Below are 23,258 nucleotides of genomic sequence, written 5' to 3' on the forward strand. Positions count from 1 at the left end.
GACATTATAAAAGATCTACATGTATAATTTTTCCATACTTCTAAAATCATTGAGTTTGCTTTGGATCATTTTCTACATCATTTCAAAGTGTGTTTAATGCAAATATAAAGAAATATAACTGAAATTGAGTTGAATAATGTGTACAATAACAGGATAATCTGTGTGAATTATGGATATGTTAAAACTTTGCAAACATAAGAGACTTATTTTGGGGAATTGAAATGTTGAAGAGGGCAGCAGACTTTTCCAACAAGAAAGAATGGAAGCGAAAGAGAGACAACATCAGTTATTGGCAGCACTTGATTGGGTCTCAAGCAATCATTTAATCGTGGTTACAGTCAAACTGGAGTGATAACAGAAAAACAACAAGTTCTGACAATAAGTCCCAAAGGCAATAGTGCTGTTGAGTGCTAAATACTTAGGATAACGTGCATATTAGCTGGATAATTTCATTTCAGATATTGGATGTAACCTAACCAAACTTAGATAATTCCACAGAAAATAATGTTTGTCAGAATATATTAGTGTCCATGTCAGGCAGATATATTAGAAGAAATGCTAGACTGGTCACACTATAATCAACTACTTTGTGTAATATTCAGAATATGTAAATTCTATTTAACTAAGAAAAATGAGAAATACACTTTGGTTCCATAGTACACTTCTTTTTCTAAATATATAAGAAAGATGTGTGGATGAATTCTTGGAACAATTGGATGAATTCTTGGAACAATTGTGCTGCAGTTTCTCTCTCTGGAATTAATGCTGGGGAAGGACATTCTGATAAATGTATTCTGCATATGTCACATAATTTGCAGAAGGAAACAGAAGGAATAAAATATTATCCCATAGTGCATCTTCTATGTTTCTTTCTACAAAGAAGTAAACTACAAGACTCTACTTCCTTCTCCCCTGATATTCATTTTACATTTTGTCCTTTTAAATTAATTATCAAAGCACATTCCTTGTAATCCAGCAGGTTATGGAGGTGTTGAACATGATAGATATCTTCTGGCTCAAGCAATCTTATCCTGCCATGAATAGAAACTCTTATTTCAGGATAAGGCTGAAAAAAGATGGAATGCATAATCAGCTTATCTATTAAGTTCAGTAAAATTAGATGGTAATTGTGCAGTGTATATGCTTCCAGGTGCCTCCCCACTGTTTCTCAGCCAAAAATTGCACCTGAAGCTTGACTGAAATTCAACAACACACTATGGCCTCCACAGCAATCAGGTCCTATTCTGTGCATTCCCTCCTACACCCATTCCCTCATGCTCATTCTCCTCTTTCACCTTACCTGTCCACCTTATAAATCTGATACCATTCCCTGAAAAGGCAACATAGCAGAATTGATTTGATCTCCTCATTTCAATCTTCTTCATTTTCTCCAAATATTTCCCCCTCCCATCACAGTCAAAGTCATACCTGCAATTTGACACTGAAATGTCGCACCAACTTGTGGTCTGTGAAATTATCTAACCTGTTATGTTCTTCCAGACCCTTTTCCCTCACTCTCCCATCTCATAAGACTTACACCATGAACCCCCAAAGAAAGCAATGCAGTATAACTTGCTACTCTTCTCACTTTGCCCATCCGCCTCACTGTTAAAATGTTGGCACCATTGCAAGTGGCTAGCAAAGAAAGTGGCATGGCAAAATGTGTTCCCCTCTGCCTGCCTGCTAAAACGCTGCTGCATCCTTTATGAAAAACAACTGCTTCTTGATTCTGTGAACCTTTAGAGGTAGCCAGTGTGGGAAAAAAATAGTATTTTTCAGAAAATTGCATACCCTCTAACTTTCCTAAGTGGCAGGGGCAGTCCTAAATAAATCTCTGTTTTCTTACGTATTTTTTTCAGTCCCAATTTCTCTTTCCAACTCCCACTTTCACCATTTGTGATACTCCCATAGGTACAAACAAAATTCCATTGGCAGCATTCAAAGTGCAAAAGAAGAGTGTGTGCAATTAACTTAGCAGTACCAATTGCAAGGGGAGAGGAAGGGACAAATTCTTGCCTTTCCCAGCTCAGGCAAAAGAACACTGCAGTGGCTTCTCCTAGCTTTCTATTCTTCCTCATTAATAAGTATTGCCATCTTGATCACTTTCCTTTGCTATATGCGTCTCAATTTTTATATGTCAAATGTTAGGTAGTATGTACTGCAACAGACAATTTTCCTTTTCACCTTGCTACAGAGCTTATGGAGATCTTCAGAGTCAAGAAGTTTCCATAGTTTTGGAGTTTGCTGCTGGAAGGAACAGTAGATTTTTTTTTCTGGCACATTAACTAACAGGAGATGGGAAAGGGAACAAAAGTGAAGGGTGGACAATCAAGATGTACTTCCTTGATTGTTCATGCTCCACAATTGAACCCTCATTTTTTTAAAAGCAGTGTCATCAGTTGCTGGAGATATTTTTCAATTCCAGTTAGTGGAAGAGATTAAGAGGATGAAAATTTTCATATTGAAAGAGCGGGTGGGCAAGAAAAAAAAGAGTGAGTGTGCAAGCAGTTGAGCAACAGCATTTTGTAAAGGATCAGGGTGAGAGAGAAAAAGGATCTTCCAACACTGGAATAAAAGTTATTTTAGCACCTTTGAGCAGAGAATTTTTTTCTATTTGGGGGGAAATGAAATGGAAACAAAATATTATGTCGTGGTTCTAAAATCAGTCAAAAGATAGAGAATATATGTCTCAAACAGTAGCTAATTTATGAAAGGCTTTTTAATGTTAGGGATGTTATATATATCCTAAGGGAGTAAATTTTGTGGAAAAGAGCAGTTGATAGTCAAGGGAAATGACAAGTACAATTTATCACCCAGCTCTGCATTTTATCAGTGGAATACTACCACAATGTGGAAGGTAAATAAATTAGCTTCGGTGCATTTGTGAATTCGGAATATAGTGTAACATATCATCATAATTCATGAAGAGTTATGAACTTTTTGTTCTGTATGTCACAGAAATATTAATTAAGACTATCATAAACTAAGTCTATGTGATTTTAATGTAAAGTATATTATTGGAGCTTCCTATATTGTAAGTTTTTAATAATTAATATTATTTGACAAGTTGAGAAATTTAAAAGTTTATTGCCAGTGACATTTATGCCTGTTTGAAGACTGGGGAGTTCAGTTGAGTAGCATTCTTCCATATAATGTGTTTAATTAGTTACATTATTTCTATTTTCTCCAGGGAAATGATAACGGATGCTTTCAATTCTTACTTTCAGCCAAAATGCTCTGAAGCATATCTCTATATCATTTATCCTAAAATGGGGGAAGAAAATGCTAGGAAATTTGAAATGTGTTGCACCACTGATTGAGGAAATTTGTAAGGGGGTGTGTGTGGTAAAGAACAAGCTTTATTCAGTTTTGAAACCAGTGTCATTGTGATTATCCTGACTGTAATCCCCATGAAGCTTTTAATACAAAATCTAAGAAGATCAATTTGGGTCATAACACGATCTATTTAGGACATCATCACATGGAGCATTTCCCCCGTTGTTGTACATTTTCATAGAATCATAGAATCAAAGAGTTGGAATTGATCTCATGGGCCATCCAGTCCAACCCCCTGCCAAGAAGCAGGAATATTGCATTCAAAGCACCCCTGGCAGATGGCCATCCAGCCTCTGTTTAAAAGCTTCCAAAGAAGGAGCCTCCACCACACTCCGGGGCAGACAGTTCCACTGCTGAATGGCTCTCACAGTCAGGAAGTTCTTCCTAATGTTCAGATGGAATCTCCTCTCTTGTAGTTTGAAGCCATTGTTCTGCGTCCTAGTCTCCAAGGAAGCAGAAAACAAGCTTGCTCCCTCCTCCCTGTGGCTTCCTCTCACATATTTATACATGGCTATCATATCTCCTCTCAGCCTTCTCTTCTTCAGGCTAAACATGCCCAGCTCCTTAAGCTGCTCCTCATAGGGCTTGTTCTCCAGACCCTTTATCATTTTAGTCGCCCTCCTCTGGACACATTCCAGCTTGTCAATATCTCTCTTGAATTGTGGTGCCCGGAATTGGACACAATATTCCAGGTGTGGTCTAACCAAAGCGGAATAGAGGGGTAGCATTACTTCCCTAGATCTAGACACTATGCTTCTGTTGATGCAGGCCAAAATCCCATTGGCTTTGGATCTCTTTAAAGGACAAAGTGGCACGGAGGCCATCAGATAGTGTTTTCTTACTTCCAGACATCACCTGTTGCCTTTCATCCTTGAAATGGAGCTGAAGCATGCTGAAAGGAGGAAGTTCTAAACATGGGTGAAAAATCATGTTAGGAGTTTCTGGTATGTGCCAGAGCCATCACTCATGTAGTGGGATCTGACAGATTCTCCTGTATTGAATCATTTCAGTGATGTGGAGGAATAGGTATTTCTCACCACTTTGCATTCACTGCATTTTCTCCTTAATAGTAATCTAGGCTCAAATTTGTGCTCTTGCTAGCTTTTTAACATAATAGTGGTCTAATGGAGGGAAGTAAAGCCTTGAGAGACGGGATTGTTGCAAAGGCGTTTAAAACTACACTGGTATAATGGAGGGAGGGAAGGTGTGGCAAAGACTTATAATGGCAAAGGGGTTTAAAATTCTCCCTCTTTCACCTCCCTCAAATGGAATAATCCTGGCTTTGGGGTATTTAAGTTTTCCCTGATCAAAGAATGAAGTAAGACAGAGAGAGTAACAAAAAGGATTCCCCATGTGATGGTTCTGAACACAGGGAACAATAGGTGAAAACATGAAGAGAGAAATGTGTGATGGGAAGACAGAACTTGAAACAGGAGGATTGGGGATCTAAGGGTACTATTCCCTTTGCTGGGCAGATGATCCCCAATGCTTCTCAAGGTCCATGTGATGAGGTCCTTGGTCCAACATTCTGTTTATACAGTGGGTAATCAGTTACCTTTAGGAGTTCTATCTTTGGGATCTGAGTACAATTGGACCCTCCATCTCAAGCTTCCCGAGAGTGAAGAAAATATGACACCTTATATTTAATGTGCCAAAAGAACAGCTGCACCTTACAGAGTTAGAAAGGACCTTTCTTTCTCTCCTGTCTATCTTAAGAAGGCTGAAGTAGAATTTTTGTATTCTTGGGAAGATGTGTCTTTATCAGTAAAAAAAGCAGACAGAACCTAATGCCATCTGTACATGTTTGATTTATGTAGTCTGATTGGTGCCTTGCACACCCTTTTTTCTGGGGTCCTGTTAATGATTATAGGAAACCTAGATAGAAGAAAATTGTACTAACCTATATTAGTTTATGATACACAGAGACACATAGACGTACACATTATAACAATAGTATACAACGGCTTAGAAACCAAATTATTATATCCCTTAACCAATCTTCTAAAAATATAACCCCTTACAGAGGGCTGCAATTGCTGCAACCCAGAATAAGGAATCAAGATTTGTCTTGTGAGAGAACTATGCTAAATGCTGAGCATAGGGACCACCAAACGCAGCACCCAAACACGAATCAAGGAACATGAAAGGCACTGCAGACTACTTCAACCAGAGAAGTCAGCCATAGCAGAATACCTGATGAACCAACCTGGACACAGCATTTTATTTGAGAACACAGAAATGCTGGACCACACCAACAACCACCATGTCAGACTACACAGAGAAGCCATTTAAATCCACAAGCATGTGGACAATTTCAACAAAAAGGAAGAGACCATGAAAATGAACAAAATCTGGCTACCAGTATTAAAAAAAACTCTAAAATTACAACAGCACAACAGAGGAAACAAACAAGGACATCTAATCACCTTTCAACAAAAGTTTGCTCCAGGCACTGTCAGGCCATTATATGCTAATCAAGGTGGTCAGTTGAAACATTCACACCTAGCTCCAGCAGACAAGAGTCCTTTGTTTCACCCTGGTCATTCCTCAGATATATAAACCATTTTTCCTAGTTCCAACAGACCTCACTACCTCTGAGGATGCTTGCCATAGATGCAGGCGAAACGTCAGGAGAAAATGCCTCTAGACCATGGCCATATAGCCTGAAAAAACCTACAACAACCCACTAAATGCTGAGCTTCCTCTGCAAAGCTGTATCTCCAAGCTCCCTGTCTTGTTTTGGGAACTCTATCTTACATGAAACTTGAGTTCCCCATTTGGAAGGCAAGCTTCAGCTGAAGTGATCCCTCTGTAATTTTCTGAAGCAGGAGGTAACTGGGATTTGCCCCTCCACTCTGCTAAAAGATACTGGGGGAGTGGGAGTGGGGAGAGAGAGAGAGAGAGAGAGAGAGAGAGAGAGAGAGAGAGAGTTTAGATGGGAAATTGGGCCTGATCTCTATCTTGTCTGATTTCCTCTATCTTCCTTTCCCAGATTACTTGACCAAGGCTGGAAAAATCCTGCTGCGATTTCTAATATCTGGCTGGAGATAATACTTGGATTTAATCTGCACTGTGCTTGCTCTTCCAGTAGGAAATATGAGCAGAAGCAGGAAGGGATACTATTACCTATTAGTGATATTAAATATTAAAACTAACACTTTGGTCACATAAGTAGTATTATTAATAATACTTTTCAAGTTTTGTATATTTCTTACAAGGTGCTAATAGTGCTGAATTCAGTTGACAACACTGCATAATTTTTAGGTTAATATTAGCATAATTCTTCAGGACATTGTTTAGAAGAGGAATAGACAAATAATGCACAATATGTTATTGAAAGTGAACAAAAAGACTGCAATTTATTTGGTAGAGCTGCTGTCTTTGAATAATTTTATTTCAGTATTGACCAATGGTCTAATGCACATGTATTTTGGGGATGTTTATATCAAAGAGAAAATGTTGCCCCTTTCTTAAGTATATGGCAGTGACTGCAAATTGAGAGAATAGCATAAGAACTCTCCAATAAGATGGGGGTGGAGGTTAAGAACCATCTGAAAAAAATGTCTCATTGTCCCAGATATCTATAAACCAATGAAGTGTACATGAGAAATAAACATGAACTCTCATCACATGAAAACAACTATGATTTAATAGGCATCATTGGCATGTGGTGGAATATAGTAAAGAAACAATAGTAATAAGAGAAATGTTGTAATAGTAAGAAAAAAAGAAGTAGGATCATATGCCAAGAATATATACAACTCTGAGAAAATCCATAATTTAAATTATGGGAAACAGGTTAAAAGCATTAAGGAAAGTGAGGCCACACACTGGTGTCTGTGAGATTTTTATGTGAAAATGCCTTCTCTCCAAATCCATTTCCCTTATGGAAATCCAACCAATATGGCTAAATGTAGTGCTTCTGTTCCTTTACTCATCAAATGTGAAGACTTCCACAGTGGTCAATACAGTTACCATAAAAGAGGGCTTTCTCTGATTCTCACTCTGCCACAAATGTAAGAACTCCCTTGTGTCCCCTTTTTATGATACTAACTGTGGAGAAGCTGGTGGACTCCTCTTCTCTGGAGTGTTTTAAAATGAGGTTGAATGGGTAATGTTCAAGACTGCTGGAGCTTGGTATTCCTGCATGTCAAGAGTTTGGACTAAATGGCACTCGTCTTATCAAACTATATTATTTTATGCAAGATAAAGTTTTTTTTTCTCATAAGTATAGACTGAGAGTATCCTGCTAGTCCAGTTGTTTTGGGTCAGTTTCAATTGTAGTTTTAGAGCAGACAAAGGTAGGCCATTAGTGGAATATATTAAGCTAGACAACCTGTATAAGGCTGGATGAGGGCCAACAAACTATTCATGAATTGATAGAAGTGCTGTGGGATAGATAGCTTTGTGCCTGAAACATGGTCTTCAAATTGTTGTGGTTGGGATTTTAGTTCCTTTTAAAAAGTCTATTTCCATCTTGTTGGTACCTCCCTTGGCCTACTCTGCTTTTTATCAGCTATATATCATTTGGATCTAAGAGTCTGAATAGAGTGATCCATTTTCTGACAGCTTCCTGATATATTTGTCCCCAAACTTCCAAGTGTGTGCATGTTTAGTCATGGTAGTGGTAGTAGTAGTAGTTTTTCAGATAGTTTAATTGGATTAATAATTTATATCACATCCATAGGACATTTTGCCTTCTGTTTATATTCTGAACTATGAATAATAGCCTTTGAAAACTGCACAATTTTCAAACATTTTCTTGCAGCAGGAAAAAAAAGTGCTAAAAGTACACACTGCTTCCTTCAAAGATGAAATTAGCAAATTGGTGCAATGGGTTAAACCTTTCTGCCGGCAGGACTGCTCATTGAAGAGTAGGAGGTTTGAATCTGGGGAGCCGGGTGAGCTACCGTCTGTCAGCTTCAGCTTCTCATGTGGATACATAAGAGAAGCCTCCCACAGTATGGTAAAACATCCAGGCATCCCCAGGGCAACATCCTTGCAGATGGCCAACTCTCACTTAGAAGTGACTTGCAGTTTCTCAAGTCACTTCTCACACACACACACACACAAAACCAGCAAGGAATAACCTCACCTCTTTTTGTCATCTGTAAAACAAAGTATGATGAATCCACACAGAGATCAGTGGAAATCTGACACTCTCTTGATTGCAGCTAATTGCTAGTAGCTAGTAGCTCCTTCATCACTGGCAGATTCCAACATATACATACAGTATTTTTTTATTTGTAAAAGGACATCTCCATTAACTGTAATACATTTACCTCTTTTCATCTTAGAGAAAGTGCCCACTTTATTCAAGTGAAGTGCTACTGCATTGAAACAGAACTTCCTTAGTGATATGGATGATTGTAGGGGTGCAATGATAAATATTTGCAGATATGTTTGGCAACAATATTAAGATATTATGTTGAGAATACAGCAGAAGCCTTTTTTATAGAAATGACTTTTGTACAATCACCTTGTAGTAAAAAAAACATTGTGAAATATTTATTTTACATGTGATAATGATATAACATAAGATTTATATCACTAAATATGAGTATGGTAAGGATTTTTATGTATAAAATTTTGGAATAGTGATAGTGGTGATGGTAGTGGTAGTTGAATTTGATATTCATTTGTGCTTACACCCAACTCACATCTCACCTCTCTAAAATGGAGGGTAGCATGCATAGGCTCCATGTAATAACTCAAGCATTTATGATGGCTAGAACTTCTATCATATATGATTATTGTTCATATGTACATTTAGTCTATGCAGTGGGATGACTGAAATCTAAAATATTTAATTGATTATGAATGTAACCCATGCCTGAATATTAGGGATGAGTGATCAATAAAAAATGTTTCAAAAGTCATTGCAAAATGGGGAGAGGCACTGATGCTTCATTTCTAAAGTGTTTCTAAAGTATAGTTAGCTAAAATTTTGTTACATAACAAGAGTAACAAACTTTTGTTTCTATTTTGTTATAGTAATTACACATATTTTAAATTATTGTAATTGGGGAAACTTCAGGGGCTCCTTTCTCCCTCATTTTTAAAGCTATGGAGGTAAAACTTGCTAAAATGGTAGAACACATTTACCACTGTTAACCCACCAAACGTTGGAACATTTCACTTGTCCGTGAAGTTTTGGGGAATTTTCAAAGTTTTTATGAACTTTTTTTAATAATAAAGAAAATATGTTTCTAGCTTGAAAGTGTTATTTCCTGTGCAATAGTGTAATCCTTACATTGAAAGTAGTTGTTTTACTCCATAAGCTTTGTTTTTCTGCCACAAATAATGTTAAATTAGTGGAGGCTCAACAATATACTATACCAAAATGTGCTATAGCATGTTATCCCTCCCACAAAGACAATGTTTTTGCAGTTTAATAAAATTTCCCCACGTTTTTATGATAGAACTAATTAGGAACCGATATTTATAACCCAGGAACAAAGCCAACAAGTGGCCATCCAGTCTCTGAATAATATAATAATAAAGAAAATCCTTTCCTAGTTTAAAAGAGTTATTTCCTGTTTAATGGTGTAGTCATTACATTGAAAGTAGATGTTCTGCTCCAAAAACTTTATTTTCATGGCACAAACTCTGTTAAATTGGTGGAGACTACACTATAGCGAAATGTGCTATATCACAATCCGGAATTTATTGGAACTCTGGCTAGCTGGCTGTGGAGAGGAATATCTCTCCCTTCCCTATCCTGATTGGTGCTTTTTGATGTTGATGAATTCTGGGAAATGTAGTTTAGGGCAGGGACTTTTGAATTCTCTGACATAGGGCTCCTCTCATTCCAAACCACATTTTCCAGAGTTCTGTGCTTTTCCCAGCAAACTCTGCTCTCTCCTTTCCTGCTCCTAAAGGCAAGCAGCCATTAATTTACAGAAAAAATGGCTTTTTTGCTTTGCTTTGTTTTCTTGCTTGTCATGAAAATGAAGATCCATCTGACTTTGGGAGAGAGGCTTCTGAGATTTACAAAATATAAACAAAAATGTATTGGGTAAATTTCGATTCAAAAGTTTTTAGTATGGGCCACTCAAAAATGTGTACCTTGCTTTGGATGTACAAATTTAACGAATTTCCTTCTGACTTACAAAACATCTGAAAAAATGCATTTGTCTACTAAATATAGTGGGTAATGTCTTTAAAATATTTGTTTACTTTTAAAGAATCTTTGCAGTTGCAGTGAGAAAATAGTTTTTAATTTCCTTTTAAAAATATTATTTTTTTACTGTAAATATTTCACTATGAATTCTGTCTCCTGTCTCAGTTGCATGTTACCTTTTGCTGAAGAATTTTACAAAATACTGCAGAGTTTCTTGAAAAAACAAAATTCATTCCCTGGTACTACAGTGGGCTCTTGATATCCACTAGTGTTTTCTTTGGGGCTCCATGTGGATACCAAAATCTCTGAATTCTTAACATACAATAAAATTTTGAGGAAATGTTAGAAATAGTTTCAAGTTGTGGATGACTGAATGTGTGGATGCAGAATCCATGAATGAGGAGGTCTGACAGTACAATATTTTCAGAAAATCATGATAGAACTTTATTGTTGCAGTCTTTTTTGGCATTTGTCTTCAGAAGACAAATCACATATGAGAATTCTATACATTAATTCAGCATAGGTTAAATATTATTGTCAGACTATTGATTCAAATGCTGTGTGGTAGATTGACATTTACTTTGATCTCACTGATTGATGAGTCTGTTTTAGTTTGAAAATCAATTGGACTTAAATCATAATGTTTTATTTTTCTGGCTTGTCAGACAAATGACTTACAGAAGTGTAGAATCTGCCACTTGATTTGTATACAAAGATGTCTCTCTGTGAATAGAAAGGCATTTCAATTTATAGCAGCACTCTTTGTACTTTAGCTAAAGAGTTTCTTTGTACTCTGTCCATTGTAATTTTGTATTCCTGTTGTTTATCCATCTTACTGCCTATATACAAAAAGAGAAAAAACATACTGCTCTAGTGCTGCTCAATTTAAAAGAAGCCTATCAAAACTTTAAAAAGAAATCTACAGTGATATGTGAATTAAAATATTTTAAATGTTAGGTCTACTGTTAAAAATACAATGCTTTCCTGAAGTATTGGTCCATAGTTTCTGTTTCCTTCTACAGAAAATTTGACAGATCAGTGGAGAAATGGAGGAATTTCCATCATGATCTGAAAAACTTTGACCTCTGGCTAAGAGAAACAGAACAAGACTTAGCTAAAATACAGATAGAGTCTGAGGATCCAGACCTTTCCAAAACCAAGCAATACATCAAGGTAAGATTCATCTGTATTTTTGTTTTAAGGGGTGTGTACTGTTTGCAGGTATGTTTGATTTTTTTTCATATTAGGAGCGACATGAGAAACTGCAAGTCACATCTGGTTTGAGAGAATTGGCCATCTGAAAGGATGTAGCCCAGGGGATGCCCGGATGTTTTAATGTTTTATAATGTTTGAATTATACACATATGTACATCAATTGTAAATTCATTGCTTTCAAAATCAAATAATGTATCTAAATCATACCTTTTATTCATATATATATATATATATATTCACAATTTTAGACGTTTTGTGGTAGCTCTGATTCTGAATCGTTGCACATTAGTTTGTCTATTTAGTTCCAAGGTATAATTCTCAATTGTTATTGTGTAATCAGTATTTTATTTTCAATTCATGGTCATCGTGGCTTTAAAAGATGCACTTAAGGAATAACTAGATGAGACAATTGAGATCTGAGATCACAAATTCCTACCTTTTAGTGAACAGCTGTGGTATTGGTCCTTATTTTGAATGTGGGCAGTAGCAATCTCATGCAATTATTTCCTTCCCATGATCTTCTTGTAATCTTCTCGTAAATATGTTGTCTCACAGCTATTGTTTATCCCCCAAAGAAAACAGTTGTGTAGTCCCATTTTAAATTTTGGACTACCCTAAAATCTCGTATGCTTTCCTAGAGGGAATAGTAACCATTTCTGATGGAATATGAGTGAATCTTTATGCATTACGAAATCTTTTTGTAGAAGTGCAGGTATACCTTACCACTTTGTTGTATATTGGATTATGGAATTATTAAATATGGTAAATTATCCTATATTAAAATAATTAACCCAAAAACAAACACATCTAACTATTTAGTCTTCAGCTTGAAATATTTAAGAAGCTATATAAGTTTCTTCTTTTTGGTGTATATACCTTCCAGATATTTACTTTGAGAACAGCTGATTTATTTTACAGATACAAAGAAGGTACATCCACATTAGTAGAGCCCGAATTCACATCTTTTTCCTCAGGACATGTGGCAGCAACCTGTCATTCTCATGCCAATCTTTGTGTGTGCACACTAACAGTGTACTCTTTAGAAACAGTTATTTTGGATGTAACAATATCATAATTGCCAGTTTTGTGCCATCAGTGTCATTCATACTGTTATTTAAGTTGGATGAACGCTTTAAAAACCTATAGCTCAGGAAAGAAGTGAGGGTAAGGTAGATTTTAGGAGCATCTTACCATTTCTCCTGGAGGCACTAAAAGTAAAGATAAAGGTTTCCCTGATATTAAGTCTACCCGTACCTGACTCTGGGCGGGTCGTGCTCATCTCAATTTCTAAGCCGAAGAGCAGGCAACACCTCCAGGGTAATTTGGCCAGCATGACTGCATAGCACTCCAATACCTCCCCGTAGAAGTTGTACCTATCGATCTACTCACATTTGCATGTTTTCAAACTGCTAGGTTGGCAGAAGCTGGGCCTAATAGCAGGAGCTCATCCCGTTTCCCGGATTCGAACTGCCAACCTTTTGGTCAGCAAGTTCAGCAATTCAACACTGCACCACCAGGGGGCCTACTAGTTTATTGCTTATATATACATAGAGTTTTTTCTTTTGAAAAATCTAACTTCCAACCTGCTTTATGACATACAATTAAATGAAAACTAGAACTGCTTTGCCTTTTCTGTGGGTTTTCTTTATGCAGTTTAGTCATTTTTAGTAAAGACCACAATTGGAGGTTTCCTCTTCTTTTTTGTCATGTATTTATTCACTAGTAGCATCAATCTACACTCCAGAGTTGTTTTATCAGCATAGATAATTGCACCAAATACTCTTGTTACTGTGCCAGCTGTGTTATCCAAAGATATAGCTGTTTCTCTGAAGAGTTATGTGTTGTGTCCCTGTAAGTCAGTCATAGTTATGCCATTGTTGAATTTATTTTTAATTTGATGGATTTAATTTTAATGCAGCACGTGGAGAAACTCTTTTGAGGGCAGCAGTGCATTGTCCATAACAGCATATTGCTGAGCTGTCAGTCTGAGGCAGTGATTCAGAATATATTCACCCATATTATATCCATAACTCTCATTACTCTTACTGTTATAAAATGTTGATGACTTTTTTTAGCAATCAGCTATTGGAGTGTGCCCATCTAATGAAATTCCTATTAACACTTGTGGAATATACGTAAGTCTTTTGTGTAGATATGACAGAGCCTGGAATATTCATTATCTGAGTTGGCTTGGTGATACACAACTAGTTTACTAAGGAAACTAAAAAGCTTTCACTGTACATTCTATGAGCCCATTAGAGCTCTGAAATCATCTCGAGAGGCCCTTCTCTTCATCTCACCACCTTCTTGGGATCATTTGGTGATAATAAGGGGGGAAAAAAAACATCTTGTGAATTCTTTCTGTAGAAAGGCCACTGCTAAGATGGCAGTGTTCTTGCTCTCTTTTCATCAGCAAGTTATTTTATATGTCTCGGACTTTCAGCGTCTAGGTGGGGTGGGCTTTTAATGCTGTGTGGTGCTTTAAAAAAGATTTTAATGTAATGCTTTAATGTATTTTGTATATTTTTATTTGTATTGGTTTTTAATATATTGTTAGCCTCCTAGGTTCTAATTACTGAGAGAAATGTGGAATATAAATGGATAAAATAGTCATTGTCATTGTCATTGTTAAAGGAATGATGCCATTAAGAGAATATGTGTGCTGTAGAAAAATGAAGACAGGAGTGGTAAGAAGCTCATTAGGAGACAAAGTAGTTAAATGATGTGAAACAAAGCAGCTAGAAGGAACTGACTAGCAAATGATAAGCCAAGGAGATAGCAAAGCTATACACTTTTGGTAGATAAGCAAGGGTGATCAGAAAGCCAGAAGAAAAGAGTAGAGTCTAAAAGGAATTGTAGACATTATAGTCATCAGTAGATACTGCCAGTTGCCATGGTTTTTCCCCTGAGTGTCCCAGAACAATGCTTCGTTTAGAGATTTTGAAGGTGGGTGTGCAGAGAAGTTGCTGATGTTTTCATTGTTACATTTAAAAAGGGGGGGGGAGAGATTCCCTTCTGTACTTCTTTCAAGAATATCAAAGGTAGGGCAACTTTTTAAGAGGCCTCCGTTTTTGTATACAATTCAGATCTGCCAATCTCAGGTTGATTTCAGCTCAAAATCATAGAATCATAGAATCAAAGAGTTGGAAGAGACCTCATGGGCCATCCATGAGTCCAATCCCCTGCAAAGAAGCAGGGATATCGCATTCAAATCATCCCTGACAGATGGCCATCCAGCTTCTACTTAAAAGCTTCCAAAGAAGGAGCCTCCACCACGCTCCGGGGCAGACAGTTCCACTGCTGAATGGCTCTCACAGTCAGGAAGTTCTTCCTAATGTTCAGATGGAATCTCCTCTCTTGTAGTTTGAAGCCATTGTTCTGCGTCCTAGTCTCCAAGGAAGCAGAAAACAAGCTTGCTCCCTCCTCCCTGTGGCTTCCTCTCACATATTTATACATGGCTATCATATCTCCTCTCAGCCTTCTCTTCTTCAGGCTAAACATGCCCAGTTCCCTAAGCCGCTCCTCGTAGGGCTTGTTCGCCAGACCCTTGATCATTTTAGTCGCCCTCCTCTGGACACATTCCAGCTTGTCTATATCTCTCTTGAATTGTGGTGCCCAGAATTGGACACAATATTCCAAGTGTGGTCTAACCAAAGCAGAATAGAGGGGTAGCATTACTTCCTTAGATCTAGACACTATGCTCCTATTGATGCAGGCCAAAATCCCATTGGCTTTTTTTGCTGCCACATCACATTGTTGGCTCATGTTTAACTTGTTGTCCACGAGGACTCCAAGATCTTTTTCACACGTACTGCTCTTGAGCCAGGCATTGTCCCCCATTCTGTATCTTTGCATTTCATTTTTTCTGCCAAAGTGGAGTATCTTGCATTTGTCACTGTTGAATTTCATTTTGTTAGTTTTGGCCCATTCTAAAGACATTTCGACTGCTCTTACTCAATGCCATAATCCTCAGTGTTTCCCAGTGGTTTCAGGAGAGATGCCAAGTTCAGTGGGCAACATGTAGATTATTTGAATACATTTGAACAGGAAGTGTCATGTGTTCTATTTATGTAGCTGGGTGTATTTTTGTAATTGTATGGCAGTCACCACCAAAATCAAAAGGCTGTGAAGATACATGAAGACTGAACAAGCTTAAAAAAGTAAAATAACAGCTATAAATGTTAGAACATTTAACATATTGTAAGGTATTTAAGATTGATTAATATCAAAGTAGAAAAGTACTGTCTGCAGTGAAAATTGTAAAGTGGTATTCACATTAAGGTGCACTCATAATAATGATTACTATGAGAATATAGAGGCTGTATTGTTAATTGCCTGAATGAGCTGGAAAGAAAAGACTGAAGCTGCTTCCAGGGAAGGTAAAAGGGGATTTAGAATGATATTTAATATGATAAAGATAAGAGGGGAAAAGTAGCATAAGAGCAGGACGTATGGAGGTCAGCATTCAAAGGAATAGTAGAGTCTAAGATATGGGTGGGAATGTACAGAATTATTGGATGTTATATAGGTTAAGGGTCAATACATGGAAGGGGGAGTTGTGGCAGGGGACTCTGCCCCTCATGATACTCTGGATGGGTGTGAGGAGGTCCTTCCGAGCAGCCCCGCCATCAAGGAGGGGGTCTAGGGATCCAGAGGGGGGAAGCTAAGGGATTTAGGTCAGGGACTAGGACAGCTACAAACAAGATTAAAATAGTGGAAGAGACCTGGAGAAATGGAGGGAAAAGTATGCACTGGATCAATGGGGGATGAAATAATTGTTTTATCGATTAATGTGAATGGGCTTTCGTCTCTGGTTAAAAGGCAAAAAATTGCCAGGCTGTTATTGGAAGAGCATGTTGACATATGCCTAATTCAGGAAACCCACAAAAAAAAGGACAGAACAAAACTGTTGAACCTAAAAGGATGGGAATTACAATATGAATCCCGGGGGTCAAAAAAGTCATGAGGAGTGGCAATTTTAATAAAGGAGGTTCATAGATTTGTATTAGAGAAAAAAGATAGAAGATAAGGAAGGACGATTTGTGATGATAAGGGGAAAATTAAACAATAATGAGATCACTATAGCAAGTATCTACGCCCCTAATAAAAATCAGTCAGGATTCATACAAAAGTATTGTGCCAAAATTTAAAAGCAAGCAAAAGGAGATATAATCATCAGGGGCGATCTTAACATGGAACTGTATAAACAAAACAAAAAAAAACCAAGGACGAAGCCGGCAAGGCTTGAATGTAAAATCAACTTCAAAAAATGGAACCTCACAGAAGCACACAATAGAATAGGAGAGGAGGGAACAACCCCAGCCTTTTACTCACATAGACATGCAAAATTCACCATAATAGACTACTTCATAGTGGGAATTAACAATATACGGCTAATAAAGGAGATCAAAGTGGGGAACCACTGGCCAGGAGATCATGCTCCCCTCCTATTAAAATTAGGAAACCCAGTTAGGAAGCCCCCAAGGAAATAGAAATTCAACCCAAAGGTAACCTTTAATGAAAAGGATAAACAGGTCATTAAACAACAGATTCAAGAATTCTTTCTATTTAACAGACAACCACAAATAAAAGAAGAGATTTTATGGGACGCTTTTAAAGCAACCATAAGGGGAACTTGTATCTCATTGGAAATAGAAATCAATAGAAAAGAAAAGTATACATTTGAGAAAACAAGATCAGAGGTAGAGGATGCATTCCTACATTTCCAAAAAAAAACCCATCAGTTAAAAATAAAACAATCTGGAAAGAGAAAAAGCAGCAACTGGAGGACTTAGATAAAATAGACACCACAAAAATACCTATGGGTTAAAAATGATTACCAAATTAACTCAATTAATAATTCGAAAAGACTGGTTAGAACCCTAAAATCAAAACAAGCTAGAAGCAGAATACTCAAGCTAAAAGATGATAGAGGACATCTGAGATCATCAGATAAAGAAATCAGGGAGATTATGGCTAGTTACTATGAAAAACTTTACGAAGGCAAAGAATTATTCAAACGAGTTGGTCTTTTGGAAAAATTCATAAATCCACAGTCACAATCCAATCTAAATAGCACAATAACCAACTCAGAAATTGAAAAAACAATAGAAAACCTAAAAGCAAACTCATCACCTGGGCCAGATGGCTTCACAACAAACTTCTATAAAATATTCAAAGAGGAAATCACACCAAACCTATTCACACTATTTAATGAAATAATGGAGAGGCAAAAAGTACCAAATTCCTGGAAATCCTCCGAAATTCATATAATTTTAAAACCAAATAAGGATGAAACTGATCCTAATTCTTATAGACCAATATCCCTTTGCAATGTGGTCTACAAAATATTTACTAAAATTTTAGCAAACAGAATGAAGGACATAATACTGGAAATAATTCATGACAACCAATATGGATTTATAAAAAACAGGAAATTAGCGGACCCTAAGGAATATATTGAACATTTTGAACCATGCCACAGAAAGAAAATCCAAATTACTCATATTAAAATTGGACTTTTGCAAAGCATTTGACTCATTCAATAACAAATATTTGAACAGATGTGAGGAAAGTAATATGGGGGCGAAAGTGTGTAAGGTAATAAAAGAACTATATAGGGGAAATAAAGCAACCATCTCAATAAACGGGGCACACACTAGACCAGGGGTCCTCAAACTAAGGCCCAGGGACTGGATATGGCCCTCCGAGGTCATTTACGTGTCCCTTGCTTAGGGTCAACCTAAATCTGAAACTACTTGAAAGCACACAACAACAACAATCCTATCTCATCAGCCAAAAGCAGGCCCACACTTCCCATTGAAATGCTAATAAGTTTATATTTGTTTAAAAAATGTTATTCATTTTTTAAAATGCTTGCCACAGATCCCAGGGAGAAGGAGGGTGATATGTAAACTAGACTTTACGTATCACCTTTCTATGAAATAACGAATCATTGCAATATGGGTTGAGTCAAGGCTTAGTTTAATTTTTCCCAACAATTATCATACCCCCCCCCCCCCCAAAAAAACATTTTGTTATTTCTTCAAGGGCCAATGTGCCGCGAAGTTGCAGAAGAAAGAAAAAAGTCGTGCCTTCTGGGTGAAGACATACATTTTATTTCTTATTCATTAATATTCATTAATTCATTTTATTAATTTTGTAATATCAAATACTCAGCCAAATGTAAGTGTTTAGCCTTTTACATATTTGCAAGCTTAAACCAAACTGCATTGCAAGAAATTACAAATTCATATAGTAGTAGTTTTCAAAGAAATAGCAATGTTAATTACCGCAATGTTAACAGGAGAAAGGAGGAGAAAGGGAAGATATTCAGCACCTTTAAATCTAACTGGTTTTTATTTTAGCATGAGCTTGGTTAGGTTCTGTCGGAATCCTCGGAATCTTCAAAAAGATTTGCTTTTTGAAGCGATTTTGATGTTTTTAAGCAAACCGGAAGTCCCTTTGCCCTTCCAAAGCTTTTTCTGCCATTTCTCTTACGAATCAGTAAGTGAGTCGGCGTTTACCCACTTCTGGTCCCTGGCCTCAGCTCAAGCGGATGAATTTCCTCTCTCTCTCCTCCTGCCAGTCACTGGGCCCTGGGTGTGTGCTCTCAGCCCTCTTTTCCCTGCTGGCTTGCCAACACCGGGGCACCTATCTCCCAGTGTTGGGAAGCCTCTGGCTGAGTGAAGCGGTTGGCAAGTGTGCCCTCCGCTGCTTCCTGCCTCCTTTCTCATGCTTCTTCTGTTCTTTCTGGACCCAGCTGGGGCTCACTGCTCCCGAAGGTCACCTTTGGCCTTGTTCCTCACTCTGGCCTGCACTGGGCAAGGAGGGCACAGCGGGTGCAGCACTCACAGAGACCTGCCTGCCTTCCTGCCTGCCTAAACTTCCTGAGCCAGGAAGTTAAAACTATTATTATTATTATTATTATTATTATTATTATTATTATTATTAAGAATGGATGGCCATCTGTCAAGGGTGCTTTGATTGTGCGTTCCCTGCATGAAGGCAGAAGGGGGTTTGTTGTTGTTATTGTTGTTGTTGAGGCTGGGTGACCATCTGGAGTCTGGGCAAGCATTTTAAAATGGAGTGATGAATTTCCTCTCTCTCTCTTTTCCCCCTCCTTCTCCTGTGATCAGTGGCAACCATTTTAAAATGGAGTGGGGAATTTCCTCTCTCTCTCTTTTCCCCCTCCTTCTCCTGGGATCAGTGGCAAGCATTTTAAAATGGAGTGGGGAATTTCCTCTCTCTCTCTTTCTCTTTCCCCCTCCCTCTGCCTGGGATAGCTGGGTTATGCCAGAGAAGCCGTTTTAAACTGTTTTAAACCAGAGTGGATGAATTTCCTCCCTTTGGTCCCTCCTGGAGTAAAACATCTACTTTCAAAGTAAAGACCACCCAGTGAAACAGGAAACAATACTGTTAAACCATTAAAAAAGGATTCGGAAGTCTCAGATGTTTTGAAAAGTTTTGAACTTTTTTTTCATTGAAAATCGGAATTGACTTTAGCTCCGAATCACCTACATCCGAAACGAGTTTTGAACCATATATTTTTTTTGATCAACCAAGCCTAGTAAATATGCTCTGAATCCTGAGGCTGTGATATCACTTTACATTGAATTTGAATAATTGGGTTTCTATCCATAAAAGTTCATGATAAAATAGCAATTAGTCTTAAAGTACTGCTACAGTTTAATTGATTGATATGTGTTTGAATTGCTTATATGTGTAGATTGCTTATATTTTGATGAGATGTGTTTTTTGTATACCTGTGTGGCATTGAATTTTGCCAGATTTGTAAGCCAGATTGAGTCACCTCTGGGGTAGAGAAAGGTGGGGTAGAAATGAAGTAAGTAAGTAAGTAAGTAAGTAAATACATCAATTTTTCTCCTCCCCATTTTATTCTCCTTTTTCATCTCTATATATTATCAGTGACTTTGCACACACTATTGCAGATCCATGATGTCACTGAAATTCCTGCAAATGCATGGAGAGTTTTGTACAAGTACCTTTCTCCTTGAAGCTATAAGAATATGATTACATTGCAAGCAGCATCAAACCTATGAATTTGATCTAGCATTGCAGCCTACCAGGTTATTTCCCCAAAGTATTGGGTAAGATGCAAAGCTAGCAGCATTGCCATAGTTTTCTAATGTTCCTATCTCTCCCATTGATGGAAATAGCAGACTTTTAAACTATTAACATTTAACATTCATTCATCTATGCATAAATGCACTTAACCCAGTAAAAAAGCATGCTTACAGAAATATCAGAGATATTCCATACATGTAGTCCTATTATTGTTTCAGCCTCCCTCCATTACCTATATCATATTCACCTTTAGGCAGTTGTTTCCAGTACCTTGATTGAGTTTCATGAACACAGTACAAGAACTAACAGTAGACCCTTACTCATATCAATCCAGAATTAAATATAAATGAATTGGTTTGGGACATTAAGGGTTTTTAGGCACATTGATTTCATTGTGAATTCAGCCTATAATTAAAATTTGTAATTTCTATTGAAATCAATAGAGTTGGATTTTTTTTACTAGAACATGCCCTCAAATGTTTATTAGTGATAGTAATAGTAAAAAATCCTAATTGAATGACTTCGTTAACTAGAAGGTTTAAAGACCTTCCGCTTAGTGGTAATTATGGTTTTAATCAATAGAGTTACAGATACAGTACAAAACTACTCATTTGTTTCTCCTAGGAATATGATTGTATCTAATTGAAAGCTGAACATCTGCTTCAGTGTTCTTTTGTTTGTGTACTAAAAGTTTAAAATTGACTTTTATAAACAAGCAAGTGTTAGTTGTTCCAGAGAGACTTCATATAAAATGGATTTTTAATTCCAAGAGAGCATATAGCGATTAAATATCCCAGTGAGGTTCATATTTCTGTTTTCTTAGCAGAAACTGAACTCTGATCTGTTTATAGCTCCTGTGAGAACATTATTCTAGTATAATTTTTGCATACAAATACAACACTTTTTAAGTAGCATGTATAAATCATTTGTTAAGAAAGTTTTTTCATCAGCTGAGTTTTTAAAACCCAAGCTTTGTGCAATAGTAGAGTTTAGTTTAGCAGAAGTAACCCTTAAAATGCTGTAGTCAGCAATAAAGTGGTTAGAAATTAGGCCCATAGCACGATCAGTTCCAGAACTACAGGCTGATGATTGATTGGTTTAATACCACTTAGATACAGTACAATCCCACCACTTTAAAGCCTTTTCAAGTTCCATTGATTGTAGTGAAAAAGTTATGTATCAATTCAGACATTTCTATGAATGTGACTTTGAAGTCCTTTGCTTTGGCTGAATTTTGCAAGTGCTTTGTGTGCAGGCCAAGTCATCCCATCACTGCTGTGTTAGGATTATCACACTTCTACAAAATGCTTTCATTCATAACTATTACACAGCAAGAGGGCAAGCACTTGAATTAGTGAGCGGGACATGGCCTCCTGCATCTGCCTTCCCTGAATAAATTTTGAAAGTGTGAACATGCACATAACTCATATTCCTGAATTAGCTGCCAAATATATATATATATATATAGAGAGAGAGAGAGAGAGAGAGAGAGATATGAAGAATCTGGGAACAGATGGGGGGCATCCCTTCTCACAAAATATTTGTGGCCCTCCCTCATTTGGCAGCTCACCCAAAGATCACATTAAAAATTAGCAACTCTTGCTGAAACTGTATATACAATTTATATTGTGTTGCTGAAGGCTAACTAAAATTGCTTCCTCATTTCAGTTACAGTCTTGCTTTTAGTATGATTTATTAATGCAGAAAATACAAAAAGCAAAATAATGTGCGTACACATACAGAGCAAACAGCAGCAATAGGTCACTTGAAAATAACCTCACTGCTGTTCTATGTCCCAACAATATCTCCTAACTTATACGCTAAATGTGAAACTGCCTTTGGAAGGCTTAACTGGTAGACACTTTTTCTATAGGCAACTCATGCAATTCTTCTCTTCTTTATGCCTCATTATGCATCTATTTCTTACAGATTTTGTCATATGAAATAGAATATCATTTAATACTATGGTCTAGCTCTAGCTTTTTTCAGGTTCAGATAACCTTTGACAAGTTATCACCTTTTTCTGAGTGTCTACTAAGAGTACAATGATGGACCCAATTTCAAAGCAGTATATTTCATGATGGCAACATATTATAATTACACAAAGTTATTAGTTTTATTAACCATTTTGATCCAGAAACAAATTTAAATCTAAAAAAAATTAACTCCACAAATGAAGAATATCTCATTACGCCTTATGTTTTGGCGTCACCATCTTGTGAATGACTGACTATGACTGTTTGTGGGCTGAGAGAAGCAGCTAGTGATTTCAAATCAGATCTATTTTGAAACACCCTATAATTTTCTGACATATCTTCTCTCAATAAAGCATGATAAATTTCTTCTTTGTCCTTGTGAATTATATTTTTAATATGTACAATATTACTTAAATGAGTCCAGAAATATTTTAGGAATCCACTACAGTTTCTGAAATATTTGGACTTCTATATTGTAGTTATCACCTTTCAATTTGAATTGTGTCACATTTCTGGCGCTG

General features: G+C 37.0%; 1 protein-coding gene across 15 annotated transcripts in view; it reads left to right on the plus strand.

The window, feature by feature from the left end:
* Positions 1 to 23,258, plus strand: part of DMD (dystrophin) — a 1,568,405-nt gene that overhangs the window by 842,325 nt on the left and 702,822 nt on the right. For all 15 annotated transcript variants that reach the window (XM_067466757.1, XM_067466754.1, XM_060770144.2 and 12 more), the window contains one exon: positions 11,482 to 11,632. In XM_067466757.1, the coding sequence (XP_067322858.1) occupies positions 11,482 to 11,632 (151 nt within the window). The remainder of the gene's footprint in view (positions 1 to 11,481; positions 11,633 to 23,258) is intronic.

Source organism: Anolis sagrei, chromosome 3 (assembly GCF_037176765.1).
Source record: "Anolis sagrei isolate rAnoSag1 chromosome 3, rAnoSag1.mat, whole genome shotgun sequence".
NCBI classification, from domain to species: Eukaryota; Metazoa; Chordata; class Lepidosauria; order Squamata; family Dactyloidae; genus Anolis; species Anolis sagrei.